At 44.7% G+C, this 26,989-nt stretch overlaps 1 protein-coding gene across 1 annotated transcript in view; it reads left to right on the plus strand.

The window, feature by feature from the left end:
- The window catches only part of EDARADD (EDAR associated death domain), a 30,938-nt gene extending 4,759 nt beyond the window's left edge, over window positions 1–26,179 (plus strand). The window contains exons 3-6 of the mRNA XM_025213521.1: window positions 2,099–2,138; window positions 11,782–11,870; window positions 18,203–18,248; window positions 23,262–26,179. Of these exons, the coding sequence (XP_025069306.1) occupies window positions 2,099–2,138; window positions 11,782–11,870; window positions 18,203–18,248; window positions 23,262–23,638 (552 nt within the window). The 3' untranslated portion in view covers window positions 23,639–26,179. The remainder of the gene's footprint in view (window positions 1–2,098; window positions 2,139–11,781; window positions 11,871–18,202; window positions 18,249–23,261) is intronic.
- Window positions 26,180–26,989: the final 810 nt, after the last annotated feature.

Genomic DNA, 26,989 nt, shown 5'->3' on the forward strand with positions numbered 1-26,989 from the left:
CTTTCCTGCCTATGCAGGGGGTCGGACTCGATGATCTATTGAGGTCCCTTCCGACCCTAACATCTATGAATCTATGAATATGTTTAGATTAACAGATGTCTGTGGGTGAAATCAACATTTAGATTGTAATCACTTTGGGAACTCTTTCCTATTATGCACTTATATAGTGCCTGGCATGCTTAATTTTGGGTTTGGGTCTCTATGTCCTGCTGTGTTCCAAATGTTTATAAAAATAATAATTCAGAAGAACAAGATCTGAACTATGACTCTCCCCTGGTATTGGTGTGAGCCACAAGATCATCAAATGATAAATTTAGATATTGCTTGCGTGTTGTCTCAGCCTTTCCGTTAAATACAGAATCTGATGAGGAGATAAGGCGTTAGAAAGGCAGAAGACAAAAGTGTATGCCATGCATGGTGAACTGAGGGAAGAGCGCAAACAACATTTATTCAGTTTTGCTGACAAGGAAGCAGCCACCCTTCACCTCAGGCTTTTCTTTTTCGGCGTGTCTTAAGTTATTCAGACAAACAAGTCTTATGCTGGGACAAGGAGTACATCGGGTAAAAGGAATATTAAAAGCCTTGTAATCTTTAGAGAATTTTTTGAACTTGAGTGTAGTATGTGTATGCTGGGCAACAATAGATAAGAGGCTGATGATAACATTATTGTTATATTAGGCAGCACAGAGAAGATTTCTGTTTAATGTAGCGATACGGTTGTTTATAAAAGTACCTTATCTTATTTACGAGATATGAGTTTCTTCATGTGGCATATGGATAACAAGTGCGTAAACTATTACTTTCCCTGGGTTTTGTCTTTCTAATCTGAAGGTTGTAGTGGAGGGTCAGAAGAAACTTGAATGGGGATATAAATGTTGACCTTAACCTGTGGCTTTTTGGGCAGGTAGTTTAGTAAATTAACCCCAATCCTGTATTGGGATCCATAGTTACATGGATGGAGGTTCCACGCTGGGGTCCACAGCAGCTCTGAGCCTATGTGGAATCCCATTGCAGCTATGGGACAGCAGAGTTCCATCGTAGTAGACCTTGATTTACTTAGATATTTATGACCATTTTTGTGGCTTGTGACTGGTTAAATTAACAAAAATGATTGTACTAAGGAAACTTTCAAGAAAAGTGGGAAGGAGTTACTCTCTGCTTGAGATAAATATAGGATACTTTTAAGTACATATGTATATATGTCTGTGAGAAATGTATGTATTTCAAAATTAGGAGGGCTTTAATTATGGAAAGTAAGAGTTTCTTTAAAAAACTGAGGAAGGATTCTTATAGTATTCAGTGAACACAGTAATGTCTATTAGAGCCGTGTTTCCCAACCAGTGTGCCGCAGCACAAAAGTGTGCTGTCAGAAATGAACAGGTATGCCGTGGAATTTTGCCATGGCAATGAGCTACGATAGGTATGAGGATGGGGAATGCCTTAACAGGTGTGCCACAGAAAAATTTTATTAAGGTAAGTGTGCCTTGGGCTGGAAAAAGGTTGGGAAACACTGTATTAGAGGTCATATTGCAGGAGGCAGGTGGCTACGTATAATAGTAAACTACAGCATAGAAATCTGAATGCATCTTTGTGCTGTAAATCAGCAGACAGGTCCTTAAACTGGCAAACTGTGGCTTAGTTTTGCATTGTAATCAGGTTTTAGTTCTGTTTTTTAAGTAAGCACAACTTTTACAACATTAATAGAGGGACCAAGTATATCCCTGCTGAAACACCTTTAAAGTCAGTGTAATTACTCATGATGTAGTCTGACAAGACTGGACTCCAACCCAGGGAAATAGAGGCTAGTGACAGACAATATTAAAGTGTAGAATTTCTTATCTTCCCGTTCTGTGCTTAGTCTATTAAACCACACTGTTTGCAGAAACTGAAGCAAAGCAACACACCAAATAAACATAGGATTGTAAAGTGTCAGCTGCCTGGGCTAGTATGTTTGGCTTCTGTCTAATACATTCATTACTATATTACAGCAAATTAACTAGGAAGATTTAAGAACATAGTGATAAAGTTTCCAGTGTACTTTTCATTCAAGATAGGCATAATGAAAATAACAAATATTTGTCTGCCTTTTTTTGGACAGACAGAAAAGTATCCTGTTCAAGATACTGCACTACCTAAAGGTAAGTACAGCAAACTCTATCTGTTGTTATAAACTTGGTACATCATTGTACTTGCGTTTGGTAAAATTCCAGGTGTCTTTTAATGCACTGGAATATTCTTTTTTCTCCTGTACTTTTGTATTGAAACAAATTTCTTTTTAAGCCAGTCAGTTATATTCTTTTCTAGTGTTTGCCATCCGAGGTCATCTTTGGTCTAAAAGCTGCTCCTACTATGAATGAAAGATCTTGTTTCTCACTTTGAAGGAAGCTGCAATGGTACAAGCTAAAACACAAATCTTAGAATCATAGCAAAGTAGGAGGTCAGCTAGTCTACCCCTCTGCTCAAAGCAGGGTCACCTCTGTCTATGGCATTTTAGACAGGTGCTTGTCTAACATAGACAAGAAGGGAGAGCCTGGGGAACAGCCCTCACACACAGCTGTTAGGGAAACATCAAAAACACCCTTTAACTTGCAACAGGTAAAGCAGGGGAACAAGGGCATGGTTGGTGTCCTGCCACTGCAAGGACCACAAGTTATAAGGATCCAAATTACAGGGAAATAAAATATTATTTTATACATGGCTTTGCCCTGGGTTCTCAGTCTGCCTGCAGCTTGTCAGAAATTAACCAGGAATATCCTGTCACTGTCTTGTCATTGATCAGATTCCTGGTCCTGCACCAAATTCCATCATTAGCTCTTTCATTCTTCTGCCACACGGGTTCCCCATACCTTTCCCTTCTTCCAGCACCCTAGTGGTCCTTCCAAGAGACGCAGTGAGAGTGCCTTCAGTCTCAGTGCTTCCCAGGCGCTGAATTCTGAATTCTTCAATGCATGTCAGGCCCACATTGCTATCTAGGGAAACAAGATATGAAGCTCGAAAAGCCAATTATTGTTGGAGATGGATAGTTGAAAACAGTCTGGCAAACTAAAAGTGGCTTGGTTCCAGAAGAGGACTGAGTATTTTTTGGAGACTTCAAGGAGCCAGGAGTATCATGGATTTCCACTGACAAGAATGGAGTAGCGGGGTGTGAATACTTTGGATTCCCAAATAAACTATGTTTAGTGCTGGCAGATTAGTCAGTTTTTTGGGATTAGTTCTTTTTACAACAATGATACTCAGCCCTTGGCTCCTAGTCAGAAGTGGCTCTTCAGTTTACCAGCTGCTGCTCTTTGCAGAAAATGTTATCCAACCAATTTGTTCCTGTATGCACTGAGTATGCTTTACTGCAGTTGTAAATAAGGCAACTCATGCAGCATAATTGTTTAGAGAAAGTATGTATGTAAGTTTTGTAAACCCTAAGGAGGTTTACCACTCCAATTAAAACATTTTCACCTCCGGTTGTATATGGCGTGGTATATGGTATATGCTCTTTGGTTAGTTTAGATTGACCATGTGGCTCCAAAGCCACTCAGCTAGTCATTGTCCTAGGTGAGATTACCAAAATTAAAGAAAGCTTAAGCTCCATTTTTCTTACTTTAAAGGCATTATGCCTATGTGTCTTCCCCTCAAAAGGAAATTAGATTTCCAAATATATAGTTTCAGTGTTGCTTAAAATCCTGCACTACATATTTAGAAAGATTAATTAAAAGGAAAATTGAAAACAAGAGTAAATTCTAGTACTTTATGTGAAAAGAAAATTGAATTGGTTTATTTTTCATTTTAGTTTCTATTTCATCCTGATCAGTATAATAATATTAAAGCATGAATATAGCTTAGCATTTCCTGTTTCAGAATAGGAAGTGATGGGAAACACCTCTCTGTGTTAAGTTCTACAATATCATTTTTTCCCTTGAAGTTGGTTTTCTATATATGCTTTCCATTACTGTGGGTTTTGAAACTATGACATCAGTCTGAGCTTGTTCCTTAGATATTTTCCTCTGTCTGCTCAAGAGTATTAATTGTTATAACTATCAAACACGATTTAAAAAAAATAAAACAAAACCCCCCAGCCTTTTAAATATGACTAAAACTGCTAGCCAACTAATAGATTTACTTCACAGAGTATGTGGGCCTGATATTTTAGTACATAGTAGAATTCTATTTGTCTTTATTTACATTTTGTCTTTATGTAGAATATGGGATTAGACGTCCCCCCTTTAAAAAAACTGACATCTCTTAAAGCCTCTAGCAAAGTGCAGAGTACCTTTTTCTGCAGTACAGAATGAACATTGTAAAAATATCTGAATGCTGAAGGATTGATTTCTGTCTGTAGTTAAATGATTACCTCAGCCATTAGCAGTTTAAATCTATTTTGTATTTCCGAGTCATCCAAATGACCAGTTATTGTAAGGGATTATATAAGGTTAAATACATATTTGCAGAATTTTGTATTGGGGAATCTTATAGTTTCATAGTTTCATAGTGCTTGGGGTTGGAAGGGACCTAAACAGATCATCAGGTTTGACCCCCTACCTCAGGCAGGAATGGGTGCTGCGGTCATATCACCCCAGCCAAATATCTGTCCAGCCTCCTCTTGAAGACCTCCAAGGTAGGAGAGAGTACCACCTCACTTGGGAGCCCATTCCAGAGCCTGGCAGCCCTAACTGTAAAGTAATGGCTCCTGATGTCCAGTCTGAACCTTCTCTCTAACAATCTGTGGCTGTTGTTCCTAGTAACCCTGGGTGGTGCCTGGGGGAACAGAGCCTCCCCCAATTCTCGCTAGTCCCCCTGGTGAGTTTGTAAACAGCCACTAGATCCCCTCTCAGCCTTCTCTTGTGGAGGCTGAATAGATTCAGGCCCTTCAGGCTGTCTTCGTAGGGCCTGGCCTGCTGCCCCTTGACCATGCAAGTGGCCCTCCTCTGAACCCTCTCAATGCTAGCCACATCCCTCTTGAAGTGCGGTGCTGTAGCAGGACACTAAGGTGCCTGCTACCCTTGGAGTAGAGGCAGGAACCCAGGTGCCGGTTGCTAGGACAACCAGTTAAGGAGGGAATTGGCTGCACCTGCGCCTGGTCAGTTGACCAGAAGGGGCGGGACTTGGCTCCCACATAAATCCCAGGCCTGAGGCCCGGAGGGCAGTTGCCTGCTGGCAGCCAAGGAGGAAGGGAGCTCTGCCGGAACAAGTGAAGGGGAGAGGCCTGAATGCTCGACCAGCTCCTGATGCTTTAAAGGGCAGAGTATCTCCCGGTAGGGATTGAATGATGTTTTAGCCGAATGATGTTTTAGCTGGGTGGCTTGGATTTTTTGTTATAGCCCAGGGGCTTGTGTTTTGTGTTTGCTGTTTGTACCGGCGGTTAGGGTGAGGCTCTTAGGGGATGGAGGAGGCCTCATAGGGGACCCGCAGCAGCATAGGAACCCCAGCCCCAGCGAGGGGGCAGCGAGAAGCCCCAGAGAGTGGGGGCAGCGAGATAAAGCGAGATAGGCCTGTGGAAAGCCCAGGGAGGAGAAGGGGAGGGCCAAATTACAACGAGGCCCAGATCAAACCATGTCAGTATCATCCGCGAGGCTTGGGCTGCGGTGTAGGGGTGGAAAAGGAGCTGCAGATAACGCCCCCTGGCACCGGGGCAGTGAATGGGCAGCTTCCCGCTAATTAACATTCCTTAATTAAGATCAAGGCATGGCAGGTGAGAAGGCGGGTGGTTGGCCCATAGCAGGAGGGCGGAGTCACCGATAGACGGACTCCAGAAGAGGCACTCCTGTCACAATGGTGCATTGGCCAGGAAAGTTTTATAAGACAGTATGCATCATAGGATGCTGGTTTGCCTGTATGAAGAAAAGAACCCTTGGGTCCATAGGGAGAGAGAAACGAGAACAGATGCTAATCCTGGACCCAGAGTCATGGCAACAAGTTTTGGATCAGCTACATCGAACCGTACAAGGCCTACTGGATCAAGGCGCAAGACAACAGGCACTGTTAGCCAACGTGATTGGAAGCATCTGCCCCCGACCAATGATTCGTGTAGGAATGTGCGGCTATGGAGCCTGAGTGGACTCTGAGGCGGAAGATGGGCCACCCACAATTTTGGCGGAAGTGACAGTAGAGGGAAAAAGGGTATTGGCTATTCTGGAGTTGGGCTCATTGCAGACTATGGTGCGGAGCGACGTGTTGTCAGCAAAAGAGAGGGAAATAGCCGATTGGGCAATGGTGCAATGTTGGTGCGGGGACTCCTTCAAAATCAACAGGGTGATGGTCACCCTACAAGTAGGTAATAAGACTCGCCAAATGCTAGTTGGGGTCACGGAGCATTTACCCTACCCAGTAGTACTGGGTGGTGACTGGCCCGAGTTGTTAAAAGAGATAGCCGGTGTGGGGCAAGAGGAGACCGCTGAGGGATTCGCGGGTGAAACCGAACAATCTCTTCCTGAGGAAGAGGCTGAACAAGGGGTGGATGTCATACATTTGTGGGAAGATGAACATTTCCAGTTGGAGCAGAGTCGGGAGGCAGACTTTTGGTATGTGCTGCAGGAACACCTAGCCCAACGAAACAGCGAGGTATTAAGACCAGAGCTGATGAAGACAACCCTGAGGTAAGAAACAACCTCCTATACTGAATTGAGCAAGAGAAGCCGGAAGGAGGGGAGGTTGTACAGTTATTGGTACCTCGGTGATATCGACGGGCCTTATTGAAAGTGGCTCATGAGCTCCCTATGGGTGGACATTTGGGCTGGGACAAAACTGAAGCCCGCATTTGGGCAAGATTTTTTTGGCCAGGACTGTTTCAGGAAGTGGCGAGGTATTGCACTTCATGTCCCGTGTGCCAAAAAGTGAACTCAAGGCGCCCCCCCAAAGGCTCCTTTAATTCCGATGCCTCTGGTAGAGGCTCCCTTTGAGAGGGTGGCGGTGGACATCATGGGGCCACTTCCCCAAAGTAGCACTGGAAACCAGTACATACTAGTTTTATTGGATTATGCAACCAGGTACCCGGAAGCTGTGCCGATGCGGACAGTGTCCGTGCCAAAGGTGGTGAACAAACTTCTGAAGATATTCTCCCAAGTAGGACTCCCGAGAGAACTACTGACCGATCAGGGAACAAATTTTACATCATGTGTGTTCGAGGGAGTGAGTAAAGTTTTGGGGATTAAACACCTGAAGACAGCCATGTATCATCCCCAAATGGACGGGCTCATGGAACATTTTAATCAGACACTGAAACAGATGCTAAAGAAGTTTGTGGTCGAAAGTCCTCAGAATTGGAATAAAATGATACCACCTTTGTTGTTTGCTGTAAGAGAGGCACCCCAGGCCTCAACTGGGTTTTCACCCTTTGAATTACTGTACGGCCGGCAACCAAGGGGAATCCTGGATCTGATTAAAGAGCGTTGGGAAGAACAGCAGAGTAAGGACCAGAACGTGATCCAATATGTGATCCAACTGCGGGAATGCCTGGGAGCAGCTTGGAACGAGGTTTTAGGAAATCTCAGAGAAGCCCAACAACAACAAGTGAGGCATTATAACCGAGGCACCTGGGAAAGAAAGTTTGACGTGGGGGACCGTGTGTTGGTTCTGTTGCCGGACAGTGAGAGTAAGTTACTTGTCCGGTGAGAGGGACCTTATGAAGCCACACATCAAGCGGGGCCCGTGGACTATGAGGTGTATCAGATAAGCAGAAGAAGAAGCAGGTATACAGTGTTAATATGTTGAAGAAGTGGGAAGACTGGGAGTGTATGTACTTAGCCCCTTATCCCGAGGAATTAGAATTGGGACCTGCGTTGACAGAGGGAGGTGGACTGGGTGACATAGAACTGGCCCCGCGACTGTCAGAAGAACAGAGAAGACAGGCTGCTGAGCTAGTCAGGGAGTACAGAGATGTGTTCCAGGAAACTCCTGGGGAAGCTCGGGGTATGGTACACCAGATAAAGACTCCTCCAAGCCAGGTGGTCCATGAGAACTGGAGGCGGATTCCCCAGCGACTTCAAAGCCAGATAAAAGTAGAGATTGCAATGATGCTAGAGAAAGGTATCATTTGTGAATCCCACAGCTACTGGCAGAGCCCCATCGTAGCAGTACCTAAGCCCAATGGAAAAATCCATCTCTGTGTCGATTTCCGGAAGGTGAACGCCGTAGCTAAGTTTGATGCCTATCCGATGCCAAGAGTGGACGAATTGGTGGAAAAGATCAGGCAAGCTTGCTACATTTCCACTTTAGACCTGACAAAAGGTTACTGGCAGGTCCCAGTAGCGGCCAAAGATCAAGAAAAGACAGCATTTGCCACTCCATGGGGTCTCTTCCAGATCCGACGCATGCCGTTCGGGATACATGGAGCCGCGGCGATGTTTCAGCGGTTAATGGACAGAGTTTTGGCTCCCCATGCGGGTTACGCCGTGGCGTACATTGACATTATTATATACACTGAGAGATGGGCTGAACACCTCACTGCACTGAGAGCAGCAGTGCAAGATTTGAGAAGGGCTGGGCTGACAGCCTATCTGAAGAAGTGTACAATAGGAAAAAAGGAAACACAATACTTGGGGTTCCTAGTAGGAAGCAGGAAGGTGAGACTGTTGTTGAGCAAGGTGGAGGCATTCTGAAGATATCAAGCACTGCATACTAAAAAACAAGTGAGGCCTTTTTTGGGGCTAGCCAGTTATTATAGAAGGTTTGTACCTCACTTTGCGGATTTAGTAGTACCTTTGACGGAGATGATAAAAGCAGGGGCTCCAGCCAAAGTGAGATGGACACCAGAGGCGGAAAAGGCATTCCGAGCGGTGAAGGGTGCATTATGCTTACAACCACTCCTATATATACCAGATTTTAATAAACCTTTCCTGGTGCAGACTGATGCATCAAATGTGGCCATCGGAGCAGTATTGGTTCAGAGAGAAGGAGAAGAAGAGCGCCCTATAGTCTACGTAAGTAGGAAATTACACCCACCGGAATGGAGTTATGCCACAATAGAGGAGTGTTTGGCGATTAAGTGGGCTATTGAAACACTCCGATATTATTTGCTAGGGCGGTGATTCAGGCTGATCACCGATCATGCACCCCTACACTGGTTGCAGAGCATGAAAACGGACAACGCAAGACTGATGAGATGGGCCCTTAGTCTGTAACCATAGTGCTTTGAGGTAAAGCATTGCCCTGGAACCCAGAATATAAACGCTGATTTCTTCTTGAGGCAATACAAGGAAGAAGACAGGCTAGAAGAAACAGAGGGATCCCAGAGAAGAGAGGGGGGTGTATAACAAGGAACCCTAACCCTGTTACTAAGAGACAGGGTGACCTCTCTAAGTCTGGAACCTTCCAGACAGGGCCAGCCGGTCGGGCAGCAGGAGAAGGAAGTTCAAGATCTTACAAATGGTGAACAGAAGGACAGAGAGGTGGTAGAGAGACGGACTCCCAACAACTACGGTAATGCGCCTGCCCTCTCGGTCAGAAGAATACGCCATGCACGGGGCCTTCTGCGCGATCATTTAAGAGCATAGAGAAAAGACAAGCCTAATTGGCACCCTACCAAGGCTGGCTAATGTGGGGGGATTACCTGTGGCAGGGTAACTCCCAGCAAATCCCACATGGTGTGACCTTGGGGAAAAGGCGAGTAGGAGGCGCCTGAAAACTTCTGCCTCCTGAATTACTGGGTGACTGAAGATAGGTCGAGAGAAGCCCAGGACCAAGACAGTACCCGCAAATGTGAGAACCCCCGGGTGAGTGAGGGCCTTAAGCGGGGAAGGTATGTAGCAGGACACTAAGGTGCCTGCTACTCTTGGAGTAGAGACAGGAACCCAGGTGCCGGTTGCCAGGACAACTGGTTAAGGAGGGAATTGGCTGCACTTGCGCCTGGTCAGTTGACCGGAAGGGGCGGGGCCTGGCTCCCACATAAATCCCAGGCCTGAGGCCAGGAGGGCAGTTGCCTGCTAGCAGCCAAGGAGGAAGGGAGCTCTGCTGGAACAAGTGAAGGGGAGGGGCCTGAATGCCCGACCAGCTCCTGATGCTGTTAAGGGGCGAAGGATCCCCCCGGTAGAGATTGAATGATGTTTTAGCCGGGTGGCTTGGATTTTTTGTTATAGCCGAGGGGCTTGTGTTTTGTGTTTGCACCGACAGTTTGGGTGAGGCTCTTAGGGGATGGAGGAGGCCTCATAGGGGACCTGCAGCAGCGTGGGAACCCCAGCCCCAGCGAGGGGGCAGCGAGAAGCCCCAGCGAGGGGGCAGCGAGAAGCCCCAGCGAGCAGGGACAGCGAGATAAAGCAAGATAGGGGTTTAGCGAGATAGGGAAAGCCCAGGGAGGACAAGGGGAGGGCCAAATTACAATGAGGCCTAGATCAAACCATGTCAGTATCATCCACGAGGCTTGAGCTGTGGTGTTGGGGAGGAAAAGGAGCCGCAGATAGCGCCCCCTGGCACCGGGGCAATGAATGGGCAGCTTCCCGCAAATTAACATTCCTTAATTAAGATCAGGGTGTGGCAGGCAAGAAGGCGGGCGGTTGACCCATAGCAGGAGGGCGGAGTCACCGATAGATGGACTCCAGAAGAGGCACTTCTGTCACAGGCACCCAGAGCTGGACACAGTACTCCAACTGTGGCATGACCAGTGCTGCATAGAGGAGAAGGATCACCTCCCTGGACCTGCTTGTGATGCATCTGTAGATGCACAACAAGGTGCGGTTAACCTTACTGACCGCTTCCTTACATTGGTGGCTCATGTTCATCCTGGAGTCAACAATGACTCCAAGACCCCTTTCTGCCACTGTGTTGACAAGAAGGGTGTTTCCCAGCCTATAGGTGTGTTGCTGGTTCCTTCTCCCTAGATGCAGCACCTTGCACTTGTCTGCATTGAATTCCATTCTATTCTCATCCACCCACCTCTGTAACCTGTCTAGATCTAGCTTTATTTTGTCCCTCCCCTCCAGCGTGCCCACCTCACCCCACATCTTGGTGTCGTTAGCAAATTTGGACAGTGTGCATTCCACACCCACATCCAGATCGCTGATAAATATGTTGAACAGTACAGGCCCCAGGACCGAGCCCTGGGGGACTCCACTGCTCACATCACTCCCGGTCGACCTGTCTACCAGCACTCTCTGTGTGCAACCATCTAGCCAATTTGCCACCCATCTGACTCTGTAGGCATCAATGCTGCAGTCACAAAGTTTTTGTTTTTTTTACGAGAATGTGGTGGGAAACTGTGTCAAAGGCCTTCCTAAAGTCCAAGAAGACGACATCCACCCCAACACTCTCGTCCAGGGACTGTGTGACCTGATCACAAAAAGAAACTAGGTTAGTCAGGCAGGACCTGCCCTCAATGGACCCATGTTGGTTGCCCCTGAGCATTACCTCCCCTGCTGGGCCCTTGCAGATGTGCTCCTTGATAATTTTCTCAAAGGTCTTCCCAAGCACCGAGGTAAGACTGACTGGCCTATAATTGCCAGGGTCCTCCTTTCTCCCCTTCTTGTAAATGGGGACTTCATTGGCCCTTTTCCAATCCTCTGGTACCTGGCCAGAGCCCCACGAGTGCTCATAAACCCATGCCAGGGGCCCTGCTATGACCCCTGCCAATTCCCTCAGCACCCTCGGGTGAAGAGCATATGGACCTACTGATTTAAACTGGCTGTTCCGGGGCAGGGGGGCAGGTGCTGACCAGCTCAGGAGTGTGCACACTGGGGGCTTTTTTGCACACGCCACCATACCCACCGACCCTCTCCGACAAACCCCACAACCATACCCTCCCATCTTGTTATTTAAGTTTTGATTTGGATGAAAGATCAACATTTCAGACTCTCTTTGTCTTAGATGAGGAGTACCTAACAGATCAAGTTACATTGGAAATAGCATCTGTAAACATCAGGAGTCTTACATCAGATTCTGGCCTGATACAACAGGTAAGGATAATACAGTTCATATTCAAATTATAGGCAATTCTCGGACTTAGGACACAATTGGTTCCTGAAAACTACATCTTAAGTTGAAACGTTATAACTCGGAATCAATTTTCTCATAAGAAACAATGTTATAGATGGGGGATTGGTTCCTGAGCCAAGGCCTGATACCCTATTTTCACCAAAAATACCCCAGAATTTTGTACTCAATCAATTATAGAAGAGTAATATAGCTACATTAATGTATTTATATTGTAAATAGCAATCATATTGATTTGGAAGGACTTTGTTGAGGTGACTTTGCTGGGCTTTTTGAAAGGCTCTTGGTTGGACTTTTTGAAGGGTTCTTGGCTGGAGTCTTCTCAGGAGTCTTGGCTGCAGGTTTTTTCTGGAGTCCTGTCTGCTTTCTTAAAGTGTCCAAGGAAGTTTGGACAGATATTCTCCAGGGAGATGAGTGACGCAGCGAACTTGCTTGCTGGTGTGACATCACATCAGATCGAGCGTTGTAAAGTCGAAACTCACATCAAAAAGTTGAAAAAGGGTGTCAGTTTATAAACGTTGTAAATGTGAAACATTGTAACTTGAAATGTAAGTCGAGGACTGTTTGTATGTGTTTGAGAAATCCTTAATTCATATAAAACTAGATTGTTATGAACTCAATAAGGATATTAAAATAGCATAGGAAAACATGTTTATCACAGCAATTTTAAGACAGCATGGAGTTATTCTATTCCCAACCAAATTTTCCTGAATTTATTCCTGAATCTGTTTAAGAATTGGATGAAATGTACATTTGTGCAAAGACTAACAAAAGGTTGGGGTGCTCCATAAGCCCTGATGATATAGGCAGAGTAGAGTTGATGTATAACTGATATGCTGACTACTATTGATATGACTGAGTTTCATCCTGTGTGAATTTAATGACATCAGTTATAGTGGGATGAAATCTGTTAATATGATTCAGTTATATCCATGATTGAATTGTTCTTACAGAAGCAAGTACATTCGAGTCTCTCTTTATGCAAGGGTTGCATTCCAAAAAAACCTTGCATAAAGTGAATTCGCATAAAGTGAATCCATTATTACATGTAATTAATAGGGATACGTACCAGCCTCCTTTTTCACTTCATGGCTGGCTCAGGACAGGGTTACGAGATGCACTAGAAGATTGCTTAGACAACATTTCACTAAATTCAATAATAAAGGCAAATTGATGCACCACAATACGAGTGCAAGTAGCGTAGCACCACACGGAACAATGAACGATGCGAGACTGAGGCAAGTGCGGGATGGCGTCGTATACCCGCCCCACTCACCCTCCCACAATGCTTCACTTGCATCACTGCATTGCTTGCTTCTTTGCATAAGATAGAATTTTTCTCTCACAAAACGAGTTTCTGGTATAGATAAGGTTGTCACATATAAGTGAATTTGCACAAAACAAATTTGCATAAAGAGAGACCCAAGTGTACTACCCACCCACCACAATCTTACCTAGCCAACAGCAGAACAGATGAGGTTGAGTAAGCAGTGCGCCAAGCGCTCTCATAGGGGGTGCAGGCTGCCTGGGAGGTGCAGGCTTCTTCTGGTTCTACCAAATTTTTTTCCATACTGGAATAGAGATGAGATTATAAAGCAAGTTACTGGATTCACAACTGTACAGATCAGTCATTTAACTTTCACCTCTCACCTGCCTTATCGGGGATATGTAGCTAAGGCAGTAGCTACCACAGTAGCATTGGAGTTGGGGTACAGGAGACAGAGGATATCTGTTTTACGCTAAGCCATTATGCTGACTATGGGACAGTATTTCCCCATGATGAAACTACATATTGCTACTGGCTATGTTTTACTGTGCTGCACTTGGGTGACACTGAGTATTTTATAGTTGCTGTCTATCAGATGAGTGTTACAGGCTGAATTCTTAGGGGTTTTTTTTTGTCCTGGGCTGAGCAGAGGAGGACAGGGTAAAGTAGAGAAATGGTACTAGCCTAGAGGGAGATGGTTAAGTAGGAATTTCTTACTCCAGATCTTGTCACAGCTGCTTTCCCTAGGAACAGATATACTGGATGGCATTGTAGAGGCCACTTTAGATCAGGGCTGTCCCACTTCTGAGTGTTGGGGCTGCAGGACCCCAGGTACACACAGTGCAGGCCACATGCCACACCATGTGAGTCAACCCCTCACCCTTACATTGTGAGCCCCCACACAACACAGGCCCCTGCCACATCATGTGCGAGGTGGGGATGGGCAGTGGAAGCTGGAAAAAGGAGAGAGCCTGGGGTCTCTAGTGACAGCAGCAAAAAAGAAAAACGAGGAGCAGTGCCCGGACTAAGAGCCCAGGAGCTGCAGCTTAACCCCTCAGGGACTGCATGTAGCCCACAGACTGGCAGTTCAACAGAGCTGTCCTTGATAACAGAGATAGTCTGTCATCATTCCTATCATGAAGAGGAAAGGGGCTGTTGTCAAATTATGCCTCTGCTATTATACTGAAACTCTGCTTATATTTAAGGGGGGGGGTTGTAATAGTGCTTCATTATACTTGTGTTTTGATATATTTAGATTTGTAGAGCCCTTGTGGGGCCCAGTGGCAGAATGGTTAAGGTATTTTGCTGTGTATACCAGGCTGCGGTTTGAACTTTGCTCTGGACTTAAGCTCTTGGTTGCAAATGGGTAGCTGGTTATTTGGGCTGAAGGATCAAAGATAGATGGAGGTGATACTTGCCAAACTGCATGCTTGATTGCCATTGGCTGCAGGAACTTTACCCAACCTGCTGGGCCATACAGGCATGGGCAGACTTTTGACCTTTTTTGGACTAAAATGTCATCTTGCCTGGAGAGTGCATTTGTTTCTAGCTGCCTTCTGCACGAGCACAGAACACATTTATAGTCTTGTTTGGCTAATTAACAATATTCTCTAGACCAGTGGGCAAAATACAGCATCTGGCCTGTGGAGGAGCTTTGTTTAGCCTGTGGTGGGTCCCTCGGTCTCGATTATCCCAGGCACTGTCTGACTGTGGCGTTTCCTGCCATCTCCTAGGCACACAGCAGGGCTGGGGCAGCTCTGCAGCTGAACTGCCTTTCTAGCCACTGGCCCCAACCCCATGGTACTGGTATGGTGGACCTGTGCCACAGCCCTGACCCGGCCCACCCTGAGCCTACTCCAGGCTCATCTGCTCATGCTAAATAGTGGCAGCAGCAGCGTCGGCCAGGCAGAAACTGTTGCTCAGTGTTGGGGAAGAGTGGCCTCTCCCCCTCGCCACTGCCCGGTGCTTCCTGCTACAGCTGCCCGGAGCCCACTCCTGGGCTGCTCTGCAGCTCCGCCACCATCACCGCCACCTCTGCGCTGCCCTGCACAGAGGAGCCACAGGGCAGCCCAGCACAGGCTCCAAGCGGCTGTAGCAGGAAGCACTGGGCAGCGGCAAGCGGGAGGGGCCACTTTTCCCTCCATGCTGAGCAACAGTTTCTGCATGGCCAGTGATGCTGCTGCTGTTTCACCATAACAAATAAATCATAAGACAAAAAGAACTGATTTGAGTTTTTTTGTTAAATATATTAATTATTTTAAATTTAACTTCAAGTAGGCATAAATCAAGGGAAAGACATTCATTTCTTAGATCCTTTCAGAGTCACCCATGAACCCAAGGGCTGCGTGCCCACATGCTGGCATGCGTGGCTTGTGGCGCCACAAAACCTCTTTGTGCTGGCACAAAACCTCATACATAGAATGTTAAAACATACCGTGCACTGCAGATTTGCAGCACGGGAACAAAATTTGCTACCGGGATTTCCTGGTAGCAAAAAAAGCCCCAGAAAAAACCCCACGCATGGTGTATGCTATAGTAACATGCGCCAGAACAAACGGTGGCTTGGTCTTCCAGGGAGATGCTCTGGCTGCCAGCCAGAGTGTCTCCTCTCCTCCATTTGTGCCCCAGCTGCTCCAGCACACTGGGAGCCAGGAGGAGCTGGGCACAGACAGTTTGCCCAAAGTGGGACACAGGGCCCCACAACAAAACACACATGTAGGGGCATGTGCTATGGCACAAAGTAGTGCCATGAATTTGTGCTGCTACTATTTGAGCTGCTGCAGGTGCATACCCCTGCTCATCTGGACATGGCCAAAGAGTTTTCGTGACGAGCTTTTCTTCCTCCTTCCAAATTCCCGTTTGGAAATTTTTTCCATAGGGCTCCAAAATGCCTCCTTTCTTTCAAGAACTATCAGAGAAAATGGAGATAGGCTTCTGTGTGAATGATAGCTGATATATCTATACATAGGATTTATTGAACTTGGATACCTACATGGCAGTTTTGAGTGAAAAGCTCCTGAATAACAAACTTACATTCTACCTATATCAAACTGAAAAGAAACTGGTAGGAAGGGGAAACATTTAAAAAATAGTCCTTTCCTTTTTGTCTTACTGTCATGAGGGTTCACCCGTTGTTGGATTTCATTTAGGCATGTACCATATTCTGTGATGTTTTTGCTTTTTGGATAATTGTCCACAAGGTAATGGAAGGAAATGGCTAAATGTATTTGCTTTTGTGATCAGGGCCACTTAAGCATTTAGTGGGAGGACAGTGAAAACTATGTACAAATGTGTGGGGAAATTTCTGATTGGATCTCTATATATAAAGGGCTCAGTCCAGCTGTCTGTGTATCTGTCTGTCCGTAACGCTCTTTAAGGGTGCTGGGAGCCCAGCGTGGCAGGGAGGGCAGAGTGGGTGGCCAGCTGAGGAAAAATGGTAGCCAGGCTCATGGCTTCTGTGAGGCTACTGTGAGAAGACAATTAGTTGCACAACACCATCAAGAAAGTAGCTTCACAGTAGCCGGGAGCCCGGATCCCACTCTTCCTCAGCTGACCCCTCCCTCCATGCTCCTTCGTCATGCTCTGATTGGCTGTTTGTCTGCCAGAGTGCAAATAAAGCATTACAGACAGACAGACTTAAGCTTTTAGAATGTTAGAATTGTAGATGTCATTTACCTTGATATAACTGGATTAGACTGTGCATAGGGATTGGAGTGTGTGCATGTGAGTGCTTATCATATCTATTCAACCTAACCATATACTGTTTATAATAAATTTACTAATATGGGAAGTGCTGGTAGGTCTAGGGTATTGTGTTACGATGCATTATATAATCTACATAGCTTACTTGTATTTGCAGGGATGGCCTGCAAGTTGCTGTCTGTGATACTTTTGGATGAATGATGCTATACCAAAGTCAACTGTGTTTCATTGTACTTATCTAATGGACTTCCCACCCTCCCATACTTTGATCTTTAAATCTGCAATAAAGATATTCCACCTGGTTTTACATTCGCCCAAGAAGGGTAGGAAGAACCAGGGTCAATTTCTCACTTCTTCCTCATTTTCAGTTTGTCCCAGCCCAAGAATCAAGGCACTGTCCTTGATGGAGGTTCAGCTCTTGTCTAGAACTGTTTCCCAGATATAAAAAAGGCCTTTAAAAAGTGCTCCTCAGAGTCAAGGGAACAGTCCCTTTTTGTGGTATTAGCAGCCCAGTTTATGACAGATAACACAAGCTGAAGGTATAGGCCAGGCTTTCCTCAGAAAGTAGTGAGGGAACCTTCAGAAGTCAAGCAGCTGGAATTGTTGAACAGCTGTTGGCATCTTATTAAAAAAATAAAGAAACTAGAAAGTTCTTGTTCATGTTTTATGCTGAATGTGAATGACTCCTATTGCAATTCTACAATAATTTGTCATGACTATGCCTCATGAGGGCACCTTGTACCTTGTTACAGCTTACCATTTTCAGACATTGAGTCCTGCAGTCAATCCTGAATGAAAATCAGTAAAACTGCATTAAAAAACCTAAATAAACCACAATACTACAAAGATGGGTGTGGGGAGAGAGAGGACACACTATTCCAGAGATACGATGGAGTATGATATAGCATTACAGTAAGAATAACTTGTCATTCAATGTGTGTGTGTATAAAATAGTATGTATGTGGTACTGTTCTTTTCTGTTCTTATTCACAGATGGATTGATATTAAATAACTGCTGAGAACAAAAACGATTTGCTGGTGCAAAAAGACTAATGTTCTTTGCTGGTTAAAACACTTGCTTTTCTATTACATGGTGGGTCATAATGTAAAGATGTTGCATAAAAAGACTGCAATTCATCAACTTTTGTGTCTCCTTTTTGAGAGATAAAATTGATATGTTTCCTTTTTCCCTTCCCTATCTGACCTTTTCAGATAATTCAAATTTTTTTCTAAACAGACTTTCACCCAGTAACAGATTAGGTTAGGAAAATTATTTTAGATTATTTGGATACATTATTTTAATCCATGGATTCTTTCTGCTTGTAGCCAGAAGAGGATGACAGTCAAAACCATACTGGACAATCACTTTCAGGTAACCTCTTAGATTTATTGATTCATGTACTTAGTTATTTTTAGAGTTTCTTCAGTTAAATCCTTGTTAGTCTGATGTTTAGCATTACCAAGAAATGTTTGGGATTCAAAATATGTGAGGCCTACCCAATTTTATTGGGTTTGTATATTTTATTCATATCCATCTGAGCTACTTATAAGCCTATAGAGGCAGTTTTCCATATTGTGACAACTTTTATGTTTAGCTCTTCAAATGGCAATCCCTGGCAAATGAGAGAGAGCATTTTACTACCTGACTTCAGAGACTGATTCTTTGAGCTTCTTCAAGCTCTGTATCTAAATGCAGTCCTATTTATTTTTCTTATAAAGTGAGTATTTTTCTATATATTTTCTTCAGTAACTTGAATTTACTTGAATATAAGATGAGGTTCCCCCTCACTCCTCCAATTAGCGTGGGAGGAAAAATCCCTCATTTTACATTTGTATACAAGAAAAAATCTCACTAAATACATCATCTGTCATTAAGCTGCTACCAAAAGCAGCATGTGCTGAGTAATGCAAACCAACTACAAAGTTGATTAAATGTAGCCAACACTGAGCATGACTATAAAAGAAATGGTCCATCTTGGGCAAACATGCTGATGGAAACCTTATTTTTCATGGAGAAGTCCCAGGCCTGGAAGCTTTGGAGTTCAGATGACCCCTAATCTTACTTGCTCCTAGCCAAAAGGCTGAGGAGAGGTAAGGGAAAAGTGTATAAGTAACACCCCCATTGTGATTAGTGAAACCCATCAGAATAAGATATATGGTAGTGCCCATTGCATGTCATCCCCCTCAATGCTTACTCTTGTTCAGGTCATGGTGAGCCACTACATTGCATACATTTTTATTTCCTCTTCACTCCCACAGAAGAGCTTAGCCTTTCTTTCCTATTTCCAGTGATTCCTGTTTCTTCACCGGCCTTAAATGCCTGGCAGACATCACCAAATGGGGCCCCACACAGTACACCCAGAATCCCTCTGTTGCTTCCCTCTGACAGGGGCAAGCTTAGGGCCAAGTCTCAATTTGGCCCACCCACCTCTCTACATAGGGCAATCTGCCCACTCTCCCTGCCACAACTTTACTATTACAACAACCTGGTGGTAAATGTGGGAGGCTGCCCATTACATGCCCCAATGCCAGGGGGCATTATCCATGGCTCCATACCGCCCCTACACCATGGCCTATGCCTTGCAAATGGCATCCAGTATGACACTATGCTCCCAGCCTAAAAATGGGCCAACCTAGTCCTTCGTCAGGTCTCATTCACTCACACACTCATACAGCCCCCCTTTCACTGGGGCCTCTTGCACTTCACCCTCTCTCACAGGATCTCTTGTTTGCCGCACAATGCTGTGCCCCCTGCACTCTGTCCTGCATGAGCGGCCCCATAGGCCATCAGGCTTATCCGTGTCATGCCTCGGCTGGCAACATGAAGTCTTTTGGGCCTCTCCCACAACCCTCACCTGGGTAGTGGCCAGCCAATTCGTTGGACAGAGGGCTAACTCCACCCTAGCCCCTCACTGGGCTTCTCACACAGAACAACTTCATCTTACGGGGGTTGGCCCATGTGCTGCCCTTCTGGCCGTCCCACAGCCCTACTCAGCACACCCCCTGGGGCTGCCCTTCAGACCGACCCTCAGCTGTACTCAACCCCTGTCAGTGCCTTCGTTACTGCCCTCTCTCTAGGGGTCCATGACTGTCCCCTCTCTGGGACTACACAGCTATTCCATCCCTGGGGCCTCCGAGGTCTTTCACTGCTGCGGGTTCAGGTGGTCGCAGCTGTGCCTGGCCCTACTCCTTTCCTGGGGTCTTACACCCCCTGGGGCTCAGGTGGCCGTAGCCATGCCTCTCCCCCTTACCCATAGTGTTGTGCGGCTAAGGTTATTAAGGTGCCCTGACCCTCCTTTCACCGGGGTGGTAACTGGCCTGGCATTTCTTGGGGGCTGTCCTGCCATGAACAGCCGCACCAGGCCGCCCATCCCTGGCAGGGTTCAGTTTCATGTCATGCCCCAGACCAGGAGACTCCGAGTCATCCCCCTAGCTCCTGCCCTTAGTGTCAGGCACCAAAGGTGTGCACTGCCACAACCTCTTTTAGCCTGGCACATACGATTTTTAGCGTGGCCCTGCCCACCATGAGAGAGAACCAAGCCAGGTTGCCCTGTGCCTCATTTGCATATAAATGTTTGGAGGATACCAAGACTCGTGACTCACGACAAGCATACAGGCAACCCCCACTTAGCGCTCTTAATTGGTTCCGGAAAAACTGAGCACTAAGCGAAGCCGCGTTAAGTGAAACCCATTTTCCCATAGGGTTTAATGTAAATAAATATAATTGGTTTCTGTGCTCCTGCTGGCCCTGGCCCTGCTGCTCTCCGCAAGGCACTGCACAGGCTCCAGGGAAGGCGTCAGCTCCTCCCAGCCTCATTGTTCCGTGGCTGCGATGGCCCCTGCCGGCCCGCACCCACCGGCCACCACCACACCTGTGTGCACGCCCCCCGCTGCCCCTTCTCACCACCACCGCTGCTGCTTCCGGCTCGCTGGCTGCTCCAGCACCATGTGCTAGAGCAGATCCTGGGCTCCTGCCACCCCACCCTGGGCCCCACTGGCCCAGGGTCCATGCTTATGCTGCCCGGCCCCCCACTTGCCCCTTCTTGCCATCACTTCCCCCAGAGCGGATCCTGGGCTCCTGCCACCCCACCCTGGGCCCCACCAGCTGCCACTCACTGCTTCACTCGATGCTGCTACCGCTGCTGCTGCTGCTACTGTTTCTCCCTACCTCCTGGCTGAGCATTATAATGAAACCGCTAAACACTAAGTGAAACCAGGTAGGTATTTTTAATGAATGCTATAGTGAAACCACGGTAAGCGGAACCGCGTTAAGTGGGGTTTGCCTGTACCTTATTCCAGTCATGAGTGGGGACAGAGCCTACTTATGGATCGTGGATTGTTTTTGGGGGCGTATCTCAAGTACAGACACAAGTCCACAGTGGTGGGTTGTGGTATCACCCTGGCTTGAAACACTGTTGACTCTGGTGGGGTCCAGCCTTATGAAGTATGTGGTAAATCAGAAGCCTTTTGGCTTTGAACTAGTATCAGGCAGGGTTTGTACTATATATAAGTAGGTACAAAAATGCTGCTGCGTTTATGGAGTACCTGTGCTAAAACTTGCAGCAGTTTCAAAAAAGGTAAAATGCATCAGTTCTGGATGAACTAAGTCTACTGATAGCTGTGATCATTTTCCTGTATGCAAATGACTACAGGTATGTTTATTTCAAGGTCTCTGTTTTCAAATTTGCACCTCAGTTCCATTTCCTCAGGGAGATAAGAGAGTAAGGAGGATGGGAATGGACTGCAGGAAGACAAGCCTGGAGAGGCAGGACAAGGGGACTACTTGACCCCCCAGATTTATTTTCCGTGCTGTAGCAGTGGGAGGGGGACAAATTGAAGGCAGTCCTCCAATAATTAGATTTTATAAATGGAAAATTATAACAAATTGATAAATTTCCTGTATGTAGAATCTAATATATGGGGGGGGGGGTGATCTTATATTTGAGCAAATACAGTACATTTGAAATAAATTCCCTACATGGAACACAAAATATTTCACATTGAAATTGGGTAACACAGTAAACATTTGCATGGGGTGTATGTCCATTAGCAGAGATAATCTACTGAAATAAGACTGTCCTAAAATTTTCCTAAGTCTGCCACATTATAAAGGCAGCAGTTTGGAAATGCTAACCTGGCAGATGTCTATCTGCCAGCCTCATCCTGACATTCATCTACAGGAAATGATAAAAAAGTCTCTTGCATGCACAGCCCAACAGGGCTAAGGAGAAAGCATAGTAGTTTTCTTTTTGGAAACTACCAGGCTTTCTGAAAAGGAGACAGACCAACCCACACACTGGGGTTTACATTAAATGAGTTTGAATTGTTTTCAAAATTACTGCTCTTTGGAAAACAAGAAGATTCCTGGTATTTTATAACTATTTCAATAGGAGAAGACATTCTAAATCCTCATTATTATTTCAGAACTAATTCTAAGCAACATACCATATTTACTCAAATCTAAGATGGCCCTGAATTTAAGATGACCTTCTAATAATTAGATTCTATACACAGAAAATGTATAAATTTGTTATAATTTTCCATGTATAAAAACTGATTATTGGAGGGTTGTCTTTAATTCATCACCCCCACCTCTGCAGGGGGGCAGGTAGTATAGAGAGGTCAAGCAGCTTACCCTGTGCTTGTGCTTGCCCCCCTGCCTGCTCTTCCTGCAAGCTCCAGCCCTCCTTCCCAACCCTCCTGGCTCTTCCCCCTACCCCTTGTCCCCAGCCTCTGCCTGCCTCTCCCCTCCAGCATTTGCTCCTCTCTCCCTTTTCCCTCTCCTCCAGCCTCTGCTCTCCTCTGCCCCCTCTGTTATCTTTGCTCTGTGCTGGCAGGCTCCATCCACGCTGTAGCCTGGGGCACTGAGCATGGCGCACAGCCCCAGTCCAACCCAGCCCCCATAGCAGTACTGTGGGCTGTGGAGCAAGAGTAGGCAGGGAAGGGGGGGGGGATATGTGGGGATGCAGAAGTGGCAGAAGAAGAAAGGGAAGCAGGCACCTGTATGCAAATTACTATAGGTATGTTTATTTCAAGGTCTGTATTTTCAAATTTGCTCCTCAGTTCCATTTCCTCAGGGAGATCAGAGAGTAAGGAGGAGGGGAAAGGACTGTAGGACCCCTCAGGTAGGGTCTGGAGTCTGAGCCATTGCAACCACCTGCCCCCTCCGCCCCTTTGAACTCTATTTCAAGATGAGGGTCTTTCTCCCCAGTGGTAAATGGGGAGGGGGCGGGGAGAGGGATGGGGACGACACCTTATCTTAGAATTGAGAAAATACGGTAATATTTTCAGCACTGTGCATTAAATGTTACCTGCTGCAAAATGAAAGTATTTACATCCATGTCAAGAAATAGAACTGATTTTGACTTCTTGATTATGACTGCAGAGCTGAAGAAATCCTGCAAAGAAAATGGCACCTGCTCCTTATGTTTGTTCCGTGCTCCAACAATCAGTGACTTGCTTAATGATGAGGACTTATTGTACAAAATTAGAATAAAATTGGATCCATGTCACGCAACAGTGAAAAACTGGAGAAATATGGCAAGCAAATGGGGGATGACCTATGATGAATTGTGTTTCCTGGAACAGAAGCACCAGAGTCCTACCTTGGAGTTTTTGCTACGGAATAGTGACAGAACTGTAGAGCAATTGATAGATCTGTGTAAATTTTATCAAAGAAATGATGTTGTAAAAGTGCTGCTGGAATGGGTTGAGAACGAATGGCCAAAAAGGAGGAGTAGAACATATCAGAATGACCTCTAGGTCAAAGAAAAATTGATATCTTATATTGGTTTCGTTTTTGGACATTGAGACCTAAAGCAGAGAAAAATTAACTTGATTAGTCACCATAACTGAATTGAAAGCTTTCCTGTCAAGGACATCTGTACCAATTCCTTATATAGCACATAAAGCTTGCATTCTGTGTACATGTGTCCATAGCCCTTATGGTTGCAAAGATAAACTTCCAGGTGTGAACTGAGTTATACGTAGGTATATTCCTGAATCTGCAGACATCTTCAGGCTCTTTGCTGTTGCTCATAGATTTCCAAGTAGGATGACAGCATGAGAGTAAAAGAACATTTGTCAGTTTTACCACTGTAACATGGAACCTTTGAATGAGTGACACTGATGAGAAAGATGCCAGTTGTATGCAGCTACTGTTTCGGAAAGCTGTGATCAGCAGCTAAGTTCCTTAAACTGTTGTTTCATGACCTCACTTGTGACCCTTCTTCTATTTTTGGTATCAGGTTCTACATAATATGTATCTGGTTATTTTTCAGTCCTATCAGAAAGAGTAGAAACATCTTTTAGAAGGATTTAAATTATTTTCGGTAGAGGGAACACTTTTTTTCTTTTCCAGATCAGTTGACTTTTCTATATTGAGATTAATATAATGTTTGAATGCCAAATAGAGGATTCAAACTTATTTTTTTCATTACAAAAAAAAATATTGCATGAAATGTTGCTGTATGGATCAGTACCATTAGATTTATACATTGGTTATGGAAGATGTCACACACTTAACTTACAGAATGTCCAGGACCTGTAAGTGTTGGGAGACCCGAGCAATGAAGAAAGTGCTTTGAATTAAAAGCGAATTCCCAGCGTTTTGAAGGAAATGTTCCTTTCTAGAGATGCGTATCTCAAATTTCTCTCATTTTGGGGGTGGGAGAATAGTTAAAGTATCAGTCAGGGTGTCCTCAGCACTGACTATGACTTTCCTGCTCAAAGGTTGTGGTTTTTCTTCAAGTTTTCTAAACAGTTCTGTGGGCTGACCCATTTCCTGCCTCACACATAAATTCACTGTTAGGCAGAGAAGCTTTACAAAATTTATGCCTCACTTCCTGGAATTTCATCAACAGGGAGAGCCAACAGATGGCTATTATAGGGTTTAAGTAGGTTTGGGACTTACCAGTTGGCCCAGGGTTGTAATTCAAGTGGGTGAAAGATGCATCGATTAGATTTTACATGCATTTTAGAAATAAACACCGTAACTGAATTTGGTCTTTTTTCCTACAGCTCTATAGAAATGTTATATGTATATGTTATAATGTATATGTATATGTTATAACATATTTTAAAAGAAATTTTAAAATCAATGTCAACAGCAGGTTTTTATAAAGCATACATACGTTTTAATGCTACAAGAATGAGATGTCTATTAATTTTTTAGTCATACTATTATGATATTTTTAGACACTGCCTTTTTTATATGAACTAAAGCAACTTGGGTAAGTACAACATGTACATAAGTGTACATACCAAAACAGTGGTGTACAGAGCACCAAGAGACAGGATGAAACTAGAATGGACTTCATGCACCATTTAGTTTCATGAATTAGGAATGACCACACAACTTAAGTGACAAAGGTGAGTGAAGCCAAAAGTGGGGTTGTGCATTGAGTTTCCGACTTCAAGAAAATCAAAAGGGACCTCTGTTATATACTGTATATATTTTATATCAGTGGGGACGTCTAGTGAGCAGCTTGAGATAAAGACCAATATTTTCAAAGCAAAGGGCTGGTTCCATGGCTGATGTAAGATAGCATTATCACTTTGGCTACAATAATGTTGAGATCCTGACCTCTGGTTCCTATTGTTGTGTTACAAACAAAAAATGGTCCTGAATTCTAGATGGTTTGAGTGGGGACAGTGGAAAAATTTATGTTGAAACTTTTTTTCTTTTTGATGGAAAATGGGTTAGAGTACAGGATATGGTCTAACTAAATGTTTGAAAACATTGTTTGCCAAACAATATTTGCACAAATGCAAGACAGTTTGAATTTGAAATGCTGTTGCAATACTTCATGTTTCACCTTTTATTTTTTTTGCTGATAATGTGAACTGTTTTCTTCATTGTCATCAAAAATTATTTTGTAGCTATCTTATGTTCTTGAGCCCCTTCAGCTCTCACTGAAGTCAATGTGAGCTCTAAGAGTTCATCACATTTGAAGAGCAAAGTATTTTTTGAGAGCCCAAATATAGACTGAACTTTTAGTCATCTCAGTTGGAAGACATTAGCCTTAAACATTTTATTAAACTTACAGTTGCTCATTTTTAGTATATTTGAAGTAATATGACTTGTTGAATATTTTTATTCTTGATATGGCATGAATTGGGTTAGATAAGTCAGATATTTTCGTACTTTGTATATCCATGTTTACAAGATGTTGGTCTGAATGTCTGATCTGTCTCTCATTGTTTAATATCATTGTAATGTATACTGTGTTAGTAGAAGAAATATAAATGCTAACTGTTTGTAGTTGTTTTCACTGTAGTTGTTTTCATTTCCTGAGCCAATAAAAAGGCTATTTAAAAAAAAAAAGAAAAGAAATGATACGTTTATAGATAAATGGTATTGATATATTCAAACACGGCAGTCTTGGGGCAGCACTAAAATATCAGCAAAATAGAGTTATACGCAAATATTTAGATCAAATGTGTGGAGCTTATGCTACCTATGCTTGCAGCAAATATTGTCGTATTTTCATCAGCATTCATCGTCACTGAAAGTCTCAAGCACCATCTTTTCTTTTCTCTCATGAAAGATGAGATAATCGTGATAAGGATGGAGACTTGCTGCAGACTTTCTACATGGGAACTAGTGAGGTGTGAACTATCCACAGGCTGAGCTTTTCCTGTATTAGTAACTAGTTTCTAAACCTGGTCTAGAAATTTTACAAACCTAGAAGTCTCAAATCTGATTCCATGATGTCCTTCTCCTTCTCCCATATACCCACTGAATTTTAGGTGCTAGGTGAGCTACTGGGATCTCGTTATTTGCTCTCCTATCATTTAACTTTGGGAATGGTCAGTCCTTTTTCCAGGGGTTGGGGTGGCATGGGCACTAAGGCACATAATTGACAGCCCAGAGGTTGCAAGTTCATAGGCCATAGCAGAAGCACTCACAGCACAGCCCTGTTGCATTCCAGCAAATCTGCAAACTCTGCTAAATACCTTGACACAAGAAGAAAGGAAGCCTTTTTTCCCCAACTGTTCCCTTTATGGGGAGATAGACCAACCCAGTGTATTCCACCTTACCTCTCACCTTCCAGAGGACAGGCACCATGACAACCATCACTCTTTTCACAGCAAGATGTAATAGCACATACA

Source organism: Alligator sinensis, unplaced genomic scaffold, assembly GCF_000455745.1.
Source record: "Alligator sinensis unplaced genomic scaffold, ASM45574v1 scaffold93_2, whole genome shotgun sequence".
Classification (NCBI taxonomy): Eukaryota; Metazoa; Chordata; order Crocodylia; family Alligatoridae; genus Alligator; species Alligator sinensis.